General features: G+C 48.0%; 1 protein-coding gene across 1 annotated transcript in view; it reads right to left on the bottom strand.

Annotated features, from left to right (window-relative positions):
- The window catches only part of CD5 (CD5 molecule), a 154400-nt gene that overhangs the window by 48018 nt on the left and 90750 nt on the right, over positions 1-15632 (bottom strand). The window contains exon 6 of the mRNA XM_086953776.1: positions 7248-7553. Coding sequence (XP_086809902.1) covers positions 7248-7553 — 306 coding nt within the window. The remainder of the gene's footprint in view (positions 1-7247; positions 7554-15632) is intronic.

Genomic DNA, 15632 nt, shown 5'->3' with positions numbered 1-15632 from the left:
GATTTCTCCAAGATAGAATGTAGAACCTACTACCGCTAGCAGGGCGCAAACCAACGAAGACTTCCAAACAAACCCAGGGGGAAGGTGTTGCAGCCAGACGACTCTACATCGATGAAGAGCACTCCAAGATAACATGTAGAACGTACTAACGTTAGTAGGGCGCAAACCAACTAAGATTTATGAATTCATACACAGTAACGGTGATGCAGCCAGCAGACTCGATGAAGACTCCTCCAAAATAGAATGTAGAACTTACTACCACTAGCAGGGCACACACCAACGAAGATCTCCAAACTAATACACAGGGGAGATGATGCAGCCAGACGACTCTACTTCGATGAAGAATCCTCCAAGATGGGGTATAGAACTTACTACCACTAGCAGGGCGCAAACCAACAAAGATCTTCAAACTATTGCCTAGTGGCGGTGATGCATGCAGCAGATGCTACATCGATGAAGAATGCTCCAAGATAGCATGTAGAACTTACTACCGCTAGCAGGGCGCAAACCAATGAAGACTTCCAAACTAATGCACAGTGGAGATGATGCAGGCAGCAGACTCTCCTTCGATGATGAGTCATATAGGATGTAGGAGAGTAGGGTCTGCTATCCTATGGTCACCCCAAATTTTTGCTTTTTGCTTCACTGGTTTCTGACTTAATGTGGCTGTGGGCCTGCTAATCAGACCCACAGCCTGCTGTTCTCTCTCTAAATTACTGCCAATGCACTCTAGGTGCATTACGAATTGGAACTGGTTCACCTTGTGAGCCCCTGTAGTAGTGTACCTTAGGTACCCAGGGCATAGGTGTATCCAAGGCCTACCAGGGGCTGCAGCATGTATTATGCCACCCCTGGCCTGGCCTCCATATTTGACACAACTGGCTGATCACTCAGCTGGGGTAAGTCGGTGTAACCACCTCTTACTTAGGTACAGTATGTCTGTGCCTAACCCTAAACTGGACACATATGTTCCTATCAGCCACTCCTATGGAAGGCCTCATCAATCCTGGAGGCAGAGTGCTTGGAAATATGTGAGATGGTGCTCTAGCATGAGCTGAGCCTGTCTGCAGCTGTCGGGAACCACTCCCTAAGCTGTTCCGGGATATTGCCATACCATATACTCTTAAGTGCATTATAATCCTCGCGGTTAAATGCTATCTTTGGTTTGGCTTTATCAAAACATGTCGAGTAAGGTGTCATACGAATTGGAATACTATCCCCTCGCCAATTCTGGCGACGGGGATAGCATTCCACCCTTCTAGAGGGACACGACATGTGTGTAGCCTTAACCCCGGTTAAAGTTAAACAGAGCCTCAGCATCACAAAATGGATGCTGCCACCACAGACACGAGTCTGGCCTCCTGCTGCTGACCGAAACTCGGCAGATGGTGGCCTGGACAAAGGGTTTCCTGCCTGGGGAGGTGCGAGCACCACCCCAGACAGGGTTTTGTGTATTGGGTAGGACAGGGCTGAATAGAATCAGACGTGCCCGGGGCACACAAGGTGTCCCCGTGCATAGGCCAGTCCAAACCGGTCCTGGGACTTTCCAGACCCAGGCCTGGCGCGGAACTGGACAAAGGAAAGGGGGTGTAACCGCCCCCCTTCCTGGTTCCTCCCAGAGGAGGGACCTAGTAGGTGATCCACCCCTCAGATTGGGAATAAGAGTGGGAGCAGTGCCATTGCACAGCAGATCATCCTGAATCAACTTAAAACTAAGAAGAAGACTGGACTTCGACATTCTGCTGCACAGAAGACTGAAGAGAATCTCCCTTGTGGCCTAGGAGTGGCCACCCTGTGAACACAGGTACCAACCAGCAACTCGACGTCTGCTTTGCCGCCGCCTCCCGCCGGAGCCCGAGCCCAGAGCCCGACAAGAACCAGACTCCCAGACCTCTCAGAGCCCGATCCACAGTCCCTGCAAAGAAGGGACCCGTGGAGGCACCGAGTGACGTGGGACCGGACCTCTTGGAAGACACTCGTAAAGCTGACTGCGCAGCTTCTGAGGCATCCTCGACGTTGTGCTTTGGGGACTGAGAACCCCCACCACCGAGCAGCCCTTGCACCGAAGATCAGCCCTCCAGCATCTCCACGATCTGTGTGGGGCCCTTTTGCATTGTGCCACTCGACGCGCCATCCCGGCCACTAGCCACGTGGTCAGCGGCCATCTTGGCAACGAACCCGAAGATTTACACAGCAGGTCTGGTTGCTCCAGACCTACCCAAGCTCCTGTAAAAAGGAGCACCCGCTCTGACCTTGCTGGTCCGAGTGAACAGCATCTTTCAACTTCTGCATGGCTTGCATTTGCCAAGGCCTGTTTGCTCCGATCAGGTCGCCGACACCGCCAACAGCGAGAAGCCTACATGTGACAGCTCGTGACCGACTCCTGGACGTCCTCGACCCCGGGTATCCACGTGGCTGCAGAAAGAAGCTACCCAACAACGCCTGTTTGCACCCGACATCGCCTGGTTCCAATCTGGTTCCACGGTAGTCACTGGCTAGTGACTTTGAACACTGTCCCCTCTGCTTTCAGGTCTTCACATCTTCAGATCCACCCTTGGATCCACCGGAACTCTTCTCATCGAGCCGCCTGCAGCATCTTCAGCTCCAAGCACCATCGACCAGCGTGACGAAACCCGACACTACTTCGACCCTGTGCACCCGCTTCCTGTGGGTGAGGTAACTCAGCTCCGCCGGTGCTCCTGCACTGGTACACATCTCAAGGGCCTGTGTCTAAAGTTTTAACTCCGTAGGTCACTCGGAAGGTTCCTAACTTTCTAACGTTGTACTTTTTACGCACCATAGACTTTGTATTGGAAAGTGCGTGCACTTTGAACACTGCACCCGAGTCCCGTGGGCCTCTCCCGACTTAGTCATTGCTAGTCTCGAATAGCTCCAGCGATTCCCAAGGCCCTAGGCCTCTTCACTTTCCTCCTGGTATCTCTTATACCACTTTCTTAGTATATGGTTTAGGTGGCCCCTAGGGCTCATCCATATTGTGCAACTTTTGTGTATTTTAAACTGTCTTGTGATTTAACGCTTGTGCTTCTGTGCTCATAAAGAGTCCAGGGGATTTTATAGTTAATAAATCAATATATATTTTCAATATATATCTGTGTGGTGTCCCTTTCATTTGGTACTCAAGGGGGTTGTGTATGGTATAACAGCTGGCTTCACATGCCTTTCAGAGTTTAGCCTAAGACTGCTTTGTCCACGTTACCACTAGGATAACTGGTCTACAAGGTTGAATTACAACCATCATCATAAGGGTTGCTTGGCATGGTACAAAGTGATCACTAAGAATTAGTGAGCATTATATACCAGGCCAACTTCTCACATAGGATTTACCACTTAATCAGATTTTCCATGACCTTTAAACTCTAATCCAGATCCTGTGTTAGGAAGTGTGGCAAGGTGTGATTGACTTATCAAGTTATACTTGTAGCGCTATTACGCTCCCTCTGCTCATTACTGCTGACAGCTGATTGGCGCATCGCTCGCTTTCCTGGCATTATCTTTTATAATATTGTTTGTGTTTGCTTGTAATTTCGTTGCGCTGTACCGCTTTAGCATTGCTCTCATTGCCTTGTCATCAGAAGCTGCCTGGTACGATCGTGGAACTACATTTAATTGCACAGATCTCATTGCTCTGTGAGTCATTTGTGCCCGATTGTGCCTCTCCCCATATCTTTGAGACACCACAGACTGTGCCCCAATCTCGCCCTGTTTCGCTTTTGCTTGCAGCCATTTTGTTGTTGTTGTTTTGCCTCATAGCCCGTCCCTCCACCCCGCTCCCGCCTCCCAGCTGCTCCTCCCTCGCCCCACCCCCCTCCACTATCCACTTATGACAGATGCCTTTGCGCGCAGCTGGCGCGCCCCATGCGCGCCGAAGGTGCGCCAAAGGTAAGCCCATCTACGCCCGTCCGCGCCTGGACTGCGCCCAGCGCCATACCCCCTGGCCCCCGCAAACTCCTCTCCACCCACATAACGTACGATCCCGCTACCCTCTCAGCACTCAACTCCGGCCGTCTCCCAGACTGCTACCAAGCCGCCCCAGGACACACCCATGGACCCTTCACCTGCCACTCCTGCAAGTTCGACTGCATCAGGACCCACACCAAATCCACAGACTCCAAACAGAGCTCCGACACTAACCACCTGAAGTGCATCCTACTCAACACCCGCTCGGTCCACAGACACGCCATTGAACTTTGGAACCTACTTGTCGCCTTTCTTACAGAAACCTGGATGAACGCCTCATCAGCGCCCGACATCGCCATAGCCATCCCGGACGGCTACAAGATCATCCGAAAGGACCGCATCAACCAAACAGGAGGAGGAATCGCCATCGTTCATTAGAACACCATCCGCATCACGACCAGTTCCGATGACAACCTCACAACTGCTGAACACCTTCACTTCCAGATTCACACCGACCCTAAGACCACACTCAGAGGCACCCTCATCTATAGACCACCCTGACCCCGCACACAATTCAGCGAAGTCATCACTGACTTCATCAGCCCTCACGCCCTCCCCTCCGAGGACTAATCCTACTGGGAGACCTCAACTTCCACCTGGAAAAGAACAACAACAGCAACTCCACCACCCTTTTGGAAAATCTCGCCAATCTCAGACTCAAACAACTTGTTGACACCCCCACCCACTTTGCCGGGCACACGCTCGACCCAATCTTCACCTCCAGCAAGCACATCTCCTTTAATCACACCACAGCTCTCCATTGGACAGACCACAGCTGCGTTCACTTCAACTACAAAAAGACTACGACCCACAACCACCCACAACCAATTCCCCGGAGAAACTGGAATAAAATTACCACCGACCAGCTCTTCACATCGCTTCACCAAAACCCTCCTGCAAAATCATCGGACCCAAACCAAGCAGCCACCAACCTCACACAATGGATCACCCACAGCGCTGACGAATTAGCACCCTTGAAAAACCATCAAATCAAGCAAGGCAGCAAAAAAGCCCCCTGGTTTAATGATGACCTTAAGAAATCCAAGAAGATCTGTCGCACCCTCGAGAAAGCCTGGCGAAAAAACCCAACCACTGACAACCTGGCCACCTTCAAGAACGCCACCCGCAAACACCACCAACTGATCCGATCCACCAAGAAATCAGCATTCAAGGATCGACTCGACAACAATGCCCACAACAGCAAAGAACTATTCAACATCGTCAAAGAGTTTACCAACCCCACCGCCGGCACCAACGATATCACTCCATCCCAAGACCTCTGCGACTCTCTAGCCTTGTTCTTCCACAACAAAATCGTTGACATACATAACAGCTTTGGAGACCAGCCCACCCCACCTACCTCCGAACTAAAACCCCCCTCCAACAACCTTTACGCCTGGAACCCAATCACCACTGAAGACACCGTCCGCCTGATGAACACCATTCACTCAGGATCGCCAACCGATCCATGTTCCCACCACATTTTCAACAAAGCAGACTCCATTATCGCACCCCATCTTCGAGACGTAATCAACTGCTCCCTCAACTCCGCCACCTTCCCGGAAAGCTGGAAACACGCCGAACTCAGCGCACTCTTGAAGAAACCTACAGCAGACCCCACTGAACTTAAGAACTACCGCCCCATTTCGCTCCTCCCATTCCCTGCCAAATTCATTGAGAAAGCCGTCAACAGTCAACTCGCCGCCTTCCTCGAATCCAACAAATCCCTCGACCCTTCACAGTCCGGCTTCCAAGCCAAACACAGCACCGAGACCGCCCTCATCGCAGCAACAGACGACATTCGAACTCTACTGGACAACGGAGAAACTGCTGCCCTCATCCTACTCGACCTCTCCGCAGCCTTCGACACAGTCTGTCATAACACCCTTATACAACGCCTCAGCAACGACGGAATACAAGGAAAAGCATTGGACTGGATAATCTCGTTCCTCGCCGGAAGAACCCAGAGAGTCCGCCTCCACCCTTTTAGATCAGAGGCCACCGAAGTCATCTGCGGCGTACCCCAAGGATCTTCACTCAGTCCCACCCTCTTCAACGAATACATGAGTCCCCTCGCATCCATTGCGCGCCAACACAACCTCAACATTATCTCCTACGCAGACGACACTCAGCTGATCCTATCCCTCACCAAAGACCCAAACACCGCCAAAACCAACCTACACAAAGGGATGAAAGAAGTAGCCGAATGGATGAAGAACAGCCGTTTAAAACTTAACTCGGACAAAACGGAAGTCCTCATCTTAGGATCATCCCCCTCCGCCTGGGACGACTCATGGTGGCCACCAGCCCAGGGAACCGCACCCATACCAACGGACCACGCACGTAACCTGGGCTTCATCCTGGACTCCTCCCTCTCGATGAAGAGACAAGTCAACGCCGTCTCATCATCATGCTTCAACATCCTACGTATGCTCAACAAAATCTTCCGTTGGATCCCCACCGAAACAAGAAAGACGGTCACCCATGCACTGGTCACAAGCCGACTAGACTACGGAAACACCCTTTACGCCGGAACCACAGCCAAACTACAGAAAAAACTCCAACGCATCCAAAACGCCTCAGCCAGACTCATCCTAGACATCCCCCGCCAAGCTCACATTTCCGGTCACCTGAAAGACCTCCACTGGCTCCCCGTCAACAAGAGAATAACGTTCCGCCTCCTCACCCACGCACACAAAGCCCTCTACGACCTAGGACCCGAGTACCTCAACACGCGCCTGTCCTTCTACACCCCCACCCGCCAACTTTGTTCGTCCAATCAAGCCCTCGCCGCAATTCCACGCATCCAAAGATCCACCATGGGAGGAAGATCCTTCTCCTACTTAGTGGCCAAGACCTGGAATTCCCTCCCCACCCACCTCCCCCTCACACAGAACCACCTCTCCTTCAGAAAACAACTAAAAACTTGGATATTTCATAAGTAAAGCTCCCTCCCTCCCTCAAGTGCCTTGAGACCCTCTGGGTGAGTAGTGCGCTATACAAATTTAAACTTGACTTGACTAGTATGGTAAATCCATCGTAGGGTATATCGTACCCAATAGAAGGTATAAAGCTCATTGGAGTCAATATATCACTAAAACCCAGTGGATGAACAAGAAGGTACACAGTGCAGAGAGGAAGGAAAGAGTAAAAGAAATGTATAGATGGAAAGCCTTTACCTAAGAGTACTATGACAGACTTCAGATCAGAGCATCGGGTAAGAGAACAACTCTTGGAAACGCCAAACGTGTAAGAATGCTAACACTTACATGTAATCCTCGAGGGGGTACAAGCAGCTTCTGTTTCCTCCTTCAACAAATGACATTCCTCTAACTTTCTTGCAGAACAGGAGACCCCCGCTTTCCCACGCCTGCCCCCTGAACGGGTCTCGTCCAGCTGTGATATCGTGGAGACATTGCCACAATGGAGGTCTCTGCACACCTCGGCACCCCAGCTCTTGGCCTTCTCGCCATCGAAGCACAGCGGCCGCCATCTTCCCAAGTGGAGCACCTCGACTGTCCCGTCACAGTGACTCACTCCGTCCACCAGCCGCGTCTTCACCTTCGGCTGGAATCCTGGAGGAGAAAGAATTAGGAGAAGTGAGATGAACCTGTTCTTAAAAGTATAACTATCTAAGTAAAACCATAAAACCTATCTATAGAATCTGAAAATAGCCATCCCATTGACTCTGCAAAAATGGCCAATTTCCCGTCCACTGGGACTCCAACTGGGTTTGGCAAACCCACCAGAGTCACATTTAATCCTCCGTGTCAGCCTGCCTCATTCTCTCAGGAATGTACTCAATGTTTCCTTGGGTTATCAATTCCCTCTTGGCTTTGGCTCAGCTTCAGTGCTCGCCTTCAAAGTTTCCAAGACATACACTAGGTCAAACGACAGAACGCCGGTTCTAACGTTAATACCAAGCAAAACCCTTTCGATTAAGCCTAAATGTCATACACCTCCCAATATCCAAGGCGCTGCACCGATCGGCCACTGGCTAGCTGCCACTGCATGGATCTCACAACTATACAAATGACCAGTACTAGTTCATCCACCCAAAGACTGGCCAACCTTCAATCTTTAGGGCTCTGTGGAGTTTTAATCGAGTTTAAGTGAGGTTTTAGTAGGGTGTTTCGCTGACCAGCCTTTGTAGTCCAACTGGGACTTTTTTAGAACTTTGCCCCGGGGCATCCTTTGCTGTGGGAGCACGAGACGGAGAATTCCTGGCAAGGTCTTGGTCAGATTAAATCTTTCATTAATTTAAAAACACTAAGTTAAATAAAAATTATTGTCTGAAGATTAAAGTAAAAGGTAAATTCCCACCTAAAGTACAAACATATTTTCTTTTATTATGCATTTTTGTATAAACTCTTTTTATTTGTTTCAATATATAAAAACAAGAGGGAATGCAGAATACCATATTGCTACAAATTCTATGGTGTATTCTATGGAACAAATTAGGCCTAATAAAATGTCAATTCCACCAAGAGGGACCATTACAACATAGAACATTATCCATAGATTCATACATTACATGGCACGGTGGGCAGTCCCACCATCGTCCCCTCTGGTCCATTCGCTCTTGCGGGGCACGTTCGACATGCCAATATTTGTTGATACCTCTTTTAGCTGTCAACAAGCCCAAGTCAACAATCCTTGTAGTGTACCGTGGGCCACTTCATTCCGCCATAATTCCTAATAGTATCATTTTTGTTTCTAACTCAATCTGGTAACCCACCCAATGTGGTCATAATTGCCAGCCAGTAACTGGCTTTTTTCGGGTATTTCCAAACCATATGTATAGAAGTGCCTAATGTCGCTTTGCATGGCTGAAAACATGGGTCGGGAAAACCGCTCTTTTTCTCCAACTGCACCAGGTTATAATATAACCTGTGAAAATATTTAAATTGGATCATTTGGAGGCGGAAGGATATTGCTAGTGTTCTAACCGCCAGTTTGCTTTCTCTCTGATTATCGTGCTCTATTTGGCCTGTATCCTCCTCCCATTTTACTGTCAGGGTGCCATGGGGTCTGGGCAGCTGACCACTGAGATGTAGTAAGTTCTCAATATCAAAAAACAACAGTTGATGGACAGAATGCAGAACAATGTCGTACATTCCCCCCAGTACAGAGATCTGGGCCTAAATCCATCGTTTTTCTGCACCCCATGCCAATCCAGTTTGGAACCAGCCATATGCAAATCAGCCTTGACCCTGTGCCTCATGGGAACAGTCCAGCCCGAACTGCCATGCTAGGTCCTCCCTGGACTGGAAACAAGCATCCTAGGACGGTATCGGGGTTTCACCCCTCATCAGCCAGGATAGCTTGATTCCAGTGGCATGGAGCGCATCGGACTCACGTCTGAGCATACCCGCCCCACTCGGGTCAACAAATGCAAACAGAAAAATTGATGGACAGAATGCAGAACAATGTCATATATTCACCCCAGTACAGAGATCTGGGCCAGATCTTTGGACTGGGGAGAATGTTTGCATTGTCAGCATTTTGTCCATCATTTATTTGCTGCAACAGGTTCTCAATATCCCCTTGTCCCCCAGTTTCTCCATTACCATTGTAGCTTCCATAGGGTTACTCTCCAGGGCTATCACTAGCTTCTTTCGATATGTGTTCAAAGTGCCTGGATACCCTCAGGGGTGAGAAGTAGCGCTCTACAAATCTACTGATCAATTGATTGAAAGTGTGCCTCAACTGCAGGTAGCGGAAGTAGGGGGTTTGTGCAACGAGTATTGATTAGCCAGATCATCATACACTTTTATATGGTCTGGCCACCAGACATCGCCCAAGTGTGTTGTGCCAATTTGATCCCATCTGTGAAACCTTGCTATTGTGCCAACCCCATTCCCCTCCACAATGGGGTTGCCAACGTGAGGGCGCCGTGCCACTATATAGATTGTTACTCAAAAACATAAAAGTAAATAAAACGTGTAAATTACTCACTAGTGTAAGCTACATTTGAGACTAGCAGTGCGAATGTGGGCTAGTTCATTAACTATTACAGCCTCACTGCAAAGTCTGAGCTGGAGGGATTGACTCAGGCGAATACGTGGATTTTCGTAGATTTATATCGTTACAGGTACAAGGTAAGGAAATAATTACTTTTAATTAAAACAAAAGTGCATTAAAATCAATTCATTTCAAATGTAATTCACTGATTTCGACTATTCCTCTAAAAAAGAAAAAGACCAGATGGACTGAAGGATGACCACCTACTACATAGGACTTCTTGGCGCTGAAACTTTAAAAGTGCAAACCACAGTTACCACCAGTCAACTCTGAAATACTAATTTGAATATAACATCTAATACCACAAACAGTTTGAAATATGAACCATATTCAAGCACATTATAATGTATTCTCCATATGGTAGGTGGGACCAAGATTCATGTGCAAAAGTCCATGGTGACCCCACCTCCACAGCCCAGAGAGAGACAGTTCACTATTCACTCATTCGGTAAGCACCATTCAAACAGGATAGGGGGTCAGTCTCACAACCAAAGCAGCCTTCTGCCGGTAAGGCTTCAGCACCTCTTAGCTAGAATGTTGCTTCGCCCACCCTGTCAGACATACATGAAAGCTGCTCTGCACTTTCATCAATATCTTTCAGGGTTGGTAGCAGGTCTTAAAGAAAAGACATAGTAGAAGGACTTCCCACAGACTTATGGAGACTTACGGCTATTAGCCATTAGCCACCGTCTACTCTCCAGGGTGAGTAAATGGAAGTCTGAGAGGATGGATGGATGGGTCGGAAAAGGATGGAAGAGTAAATGGAAGTCTCAGAGGATGAATGGATGGGTCGGTGAAAGGATGGAAGAGTAAATGGAAATCTGAGAGGATGGATGGATGGATGGATGGGTCGGTGAAAGGATGGCAGAGTAAATGGAAATCTGAGAGGATGGATGGATGGATTGGTGAAAGGATGGAAGAGTAAATGGAAATCTGAGAGGATGGATGGATGGATGGATGGATGGGTCAGTGAAAGGATGGCAGAGTAAATGGAAATCTGAGAGGATGGATGGATGGATGGATGGATTGGTTGGTAAAAGGATGGAAGAGTAAATGGAAATCTGAGAGGATGGATGGATGGATGGATGGATGGGTCGGTGAAAGGATGGCAGAGAAAATGGAAGTCTGAGAGGATGAATGGGTGGATGGATGGATGGATGGATGGGTCAGTGAAAGGATGGCAGAGTAAATGGAAGTCTGAGAGGATGGATGGATGGAGGGATGGATGGATGGGTTGATGAAAGGATGGCAGAGTAAATGAAAGTCTGAGAGGATGGATGGATGGGTCGGTGAAGGGATGGCAGAGTAAATGGAAGTCTGAGAGGATGGAAGGATGGATGGATGGATGGGTCGGTGAAAGGATGGCAGAGTAAATGGAAGTCTGAGAGGATGAATGGGTGGATGGGTGGATGGATGGATGGAGGGGTCGGTGAAGGGATGGCAGAGTAAATGGAAATCTGAGAGGATGGATGGAGGGGTCGGTGAAGGGATGGCAGAGTAAATGGAAATCTGAGAGGATGGATGGAGGGGTCGGTGAAAGGATGGCAGAGTAAATGGAAGTCTGAGAGGATGGATGGGTCGGTGAAGGGATGGAAGAGTAAATGGAAATCTGAGAGGATGGAGGGATGGATGGATGGATGGGTCGGTGAAAGGATGGCAGAGTAAATGGAAATCTGAGAGGATGGATGGATGGATTGGTGAAAGGATGGCAGAGTAAATGGAAGTCTGAGAGGATGGAAGGATGGATGGATGGATGGGTCGGTGAAAGGATGGCAGAGTAAATGGAAGTCTGAGAGGATGAATGGGTGGATGGATGGATAGATGGGTCAGTGAAAGGATGGCAGAGTAAATGGAAGTCTGAGAGGATGGATGGATGGAGGGATGGATGGATGGATGGGTTGATGAAAGGATGGCAGAGTAAATGAAAATCTGAGAGGATGGATGGATGGGTCGGTGAAGGGATGGCAGAGTAAATGGAAGTCTGAGAGGATGGATGGATGGATGGATGGATGGATGGATGGATGGATGGATGGATGGATGGATGGGTTGGTGAAAGGATGGCAGAGTAAATGGAAGTCTGAGAGGTTGGATGGATGGGTTGGTGAAAGGATGGCAGAGTAAATGGAAGTCTGAGAGGATGGATGGGTCGGTGAAGGGATGGCAGAGTAAATGGAAGTCTGAGAGGATGGATGGATGGATGGATGGATGGATGGATGGATGGATGGATGGATGGCAGAGTAAATGGAAGTCTGAGAGGTTGGATGGATGGGTTGGTGAAAGGATGGCAGAGTAAATGGAAGTCTGAGAGGATGGATGGGTCGGTGAAGGGATGGCAGAGTAAATGGAAGTCTGAGAGGATGGATGGATGGGTCAGTGAAAGGATGGCAGAGTAAATAGAAATCTGAGAGGATGGATGGATGGGTTGGTGAAAGGATGGCAGAGTAAATGGAAATCTGAGAGGATGGATGGATGGATAGGTCAGTGAAAGGATGGAAGAGTAAATGGAAGTCTGAGAGGATGGATGGATGACATAAATGGACATTTGAGATGATGAATGGATGGGCAAAAGATAATTTTATGGCTGAAAGGCTTAATTGAAGGATGGGTAAGTGAATGGATAGATCAAATGGTGAAAAACTAAGTGATGGATGGAAACATAAAGGAATGGCAGAATGTAAAGGTGAAATAGTGGATATCAATGTGTGAATAGTAGGATTAAAGCATGAATGAATAGCTGCTTGGCTGGAAGAGACAAGGTAGTGGAGTTCTGGGCTTTTTGGTTCCGTCCAGAGGTGTCAGGGAACAACACCCAAAGACCCCGGAGTTCCACCTGCCTTGGTGCGCAAATGAACAGAAACACGGGCTTCTCGATGGTGGCGTCAAAGACCAAAGGTTTATTACTGCAGGGACACAGAAGTCACAGAAACTACGCATGGGCAGTAACTAGGAGCCTGTTCAATTTGTACAAAGAGGGTTGCTCCTTATATACTAAATTTTGGCCTTCAGGCGAATTCTTCACATGTTGGTACATTCCCGAAACCTTTGTGTCATAAACAATAAATATTTGGCGTACACAGGAACCGTTGATAAAATCTGATACAAAACATCTACGAAGAGGGGTTCCCACTAGTTCATCACAATCCCTTGTCAATATTGCATTCAAGAGCCGGACCGCCTCATCGTAAATTTCGTTACCTCCCCCTAATAAAGATTCAGAAAGAAAGGAATGGAGCCAGGTGTAGAAGATAGAAAAGCGGGATAAGAGATGTTTGTGGGTTGTAAATGGGCAAGGCTACCGGCTTCGGCCGCCTAATCATGATCGGGACAATGGACACGAGAACCAGTTCAGTTGGGCTGGCCTCGGGCAGAGGAGGCAGTCTTTGTCGAGTTATGTAGCTACAGCGTGATCTGGTTTAAGGTGCACGTGTCATGAAAGAGGTGAATCTCCGGCTAAGGCTACGTGTCCTTAATCGAAATGAAGTGATCAGAGGTTATTGCGTATGTGAGGGCAAGAAACACAAAATGGCTGCCATGATCTAAGATGGATGCCGTGGGTAGATCAGAAATGTGTTCATAACAGGAGTGCTCTTGCTCGTATCGTAGCGAAAACACCAGGATATGCTAAATGGATCATTTGCGGTTCGCTGATACCAATATTATGTATTTCCGACAATATTGAAAACACGGGTTCAAATCGTCACGGAACCTCAGACCCTGCTTTTGCCCTTACATAGGCAATTACTCAGTCTATGTCAGAATCTAATTCTATGCTCATCAGGTCAGTGACATGTTGTTGTATCATCATCCTTTCTCGTGCCTTTTCTCCAAAAGCAGGTGGTTTCCTAAAACAGGTTGCTGCACAAAGACTACACAGAGCAGGACCACACTGGATAATCAAGCAACATGAGAATAGGAATACTAAGATGACACCAATGACCATTAGAACCTTCCATCCCCACGCTGAGATCAGAGTCCAAAACCACTCCACGAAGGACCAGTTTCCCTTGTCTACGTGTATAGAGTCGGAAATCTTGTGTAGCTTAGAGATCGCCTCATAGACTGTTGGAGCATTATTAGGAATAAAGACACAGCAACTCGATTGGATCATTCTGCATACCCCACCTCGATCTGCAAGTATAACGTCTAAAACCATACGGTTCTGCAACGTCATGAGTCTATCCGCCTGAAGCTCAGCTGTCAAATTGCTAAGGGCACCAGCAGTTTCGGTAATAGTAGATTCAACTACCCGTGTTAGCTGACGTATGTTTCTACTATTGGCCATAGGCCCCCAGAACGGAAGGAAGCCTTTGAAAAAGTCTCCAGCTTCCTGACCAGCGGTATCTTCTTTGCTGAAGACACCTCTCGCTACTCTGGTTCTGTGGTAATCAGATGAAGCAGTGTATGTTGGAGGCAACAATCGAGCAATATAGCATGATCCTGAAAAATCGGCAGGCAACCATGTATAAGCTCTGTCTCGACAGATGAAGTAGGTACCCCTAGCAGTAAGGAAGGCAGGGGAAGAGTTAGCCGGAAACACATAAGTCTCAACGCACTCACTCCTCCCTAGCTGAGCTCTTGGATTTCTCCCATTACCTTGCAAACAGACCTGACCTCGGTGAGGTACGACCCAGACTGGAGTTGAGCTTTTACGCTTGCTTTCTCCCAAACTAAGGCGATACTCTGAAGAATTCCAACTTAAATATACTCGCAATTCGTCTCTAGGGTATGATGGAGTATTATTGACGTCCTTGATCATGTCAATAATTCCCTGGACTAAGGCTTTGTTGGCAGAGTTATATTTAGTGGAACGTGGTGGGCGCGGAGGATAGGTTTCAAGGGCATAAGCAAAGATTGTTTGAAGGGCCTGAAATGATCCATTGTAGCTGAAAGGCAAAACCAGATAGGGAATGCCTTTATCCATAGTGTGGGGTATCAAGCCACACACCCAGCAGTCTGTAGTGTTAACTATCAGTTGGTGTTGATGCAAGAGCTGTACAAAAGTGTTGTTAATGAACTCTGAGCGTCGGGCTTGCTCATGTTCGGGAAACGAATGAAAAGAGTGTATAGAGGAAACAGTAGAAGGAACAGGATTAAGGGGAGGTACGGTAGTTACTGGTACATAAATCAAACTTATACCAAAAACGATTCCACCCACCAACGTTATTAGAACAATCAAGAATGTAATGGCACATTGAATCAAAAAGCATTTGCTGTGAAGGATTCTGTGAAGTCTGTTTCTGCGAACATAAATTACGTTTTCTCGTTGCAGCGCAGGAAGCTCCATCTTCTACAATCCGCTCGCGACCACTGATGATGTGTACGTAGATGAAAATGCCTCTATCAGCCCTGGGAGTTCCCAGAACTAACAGAAAGATCGACCTTGTGTCAGACCCCCGCAGATTCAACTAGGCACACAGCCACGACCCTACGGCTACCCAGACGGCAAGGCAATTTCAAAAACAATAAAACAATAGCAAACTTCCTGGCTGAAGGCAAAAGTTCAATATATCAAAATATCACAATATGCAGTTGCCTGCTTTATTTGTCCATTTTACGGTTTCGTAAATTATATCTTTGCTTCGCAGGTACTGTTTGATCGGCAAATAGCGTATCACTGGTAGCTGTTGCAA

The sequence above is a fragment of the Lissotriton vulgaris genome, chromosome 1_2 (genome assembly GCF_964263255.1).
Source record: "Lissotriton vulgaris chromosome 1_2, aLisVul1.2, whole genome shotgun sequence".
NCBI lineage: Eukaryota > Metazoa > Chordata > Amphibia > Caudata > Salamandridae > Lissotriton > Lissotriton vulgaris.
The sequence above is the reverse complement of the archived record's forward strand: the minus strand, read 5'-3'. Positions and strand labels throughout refer to the sequence as shown.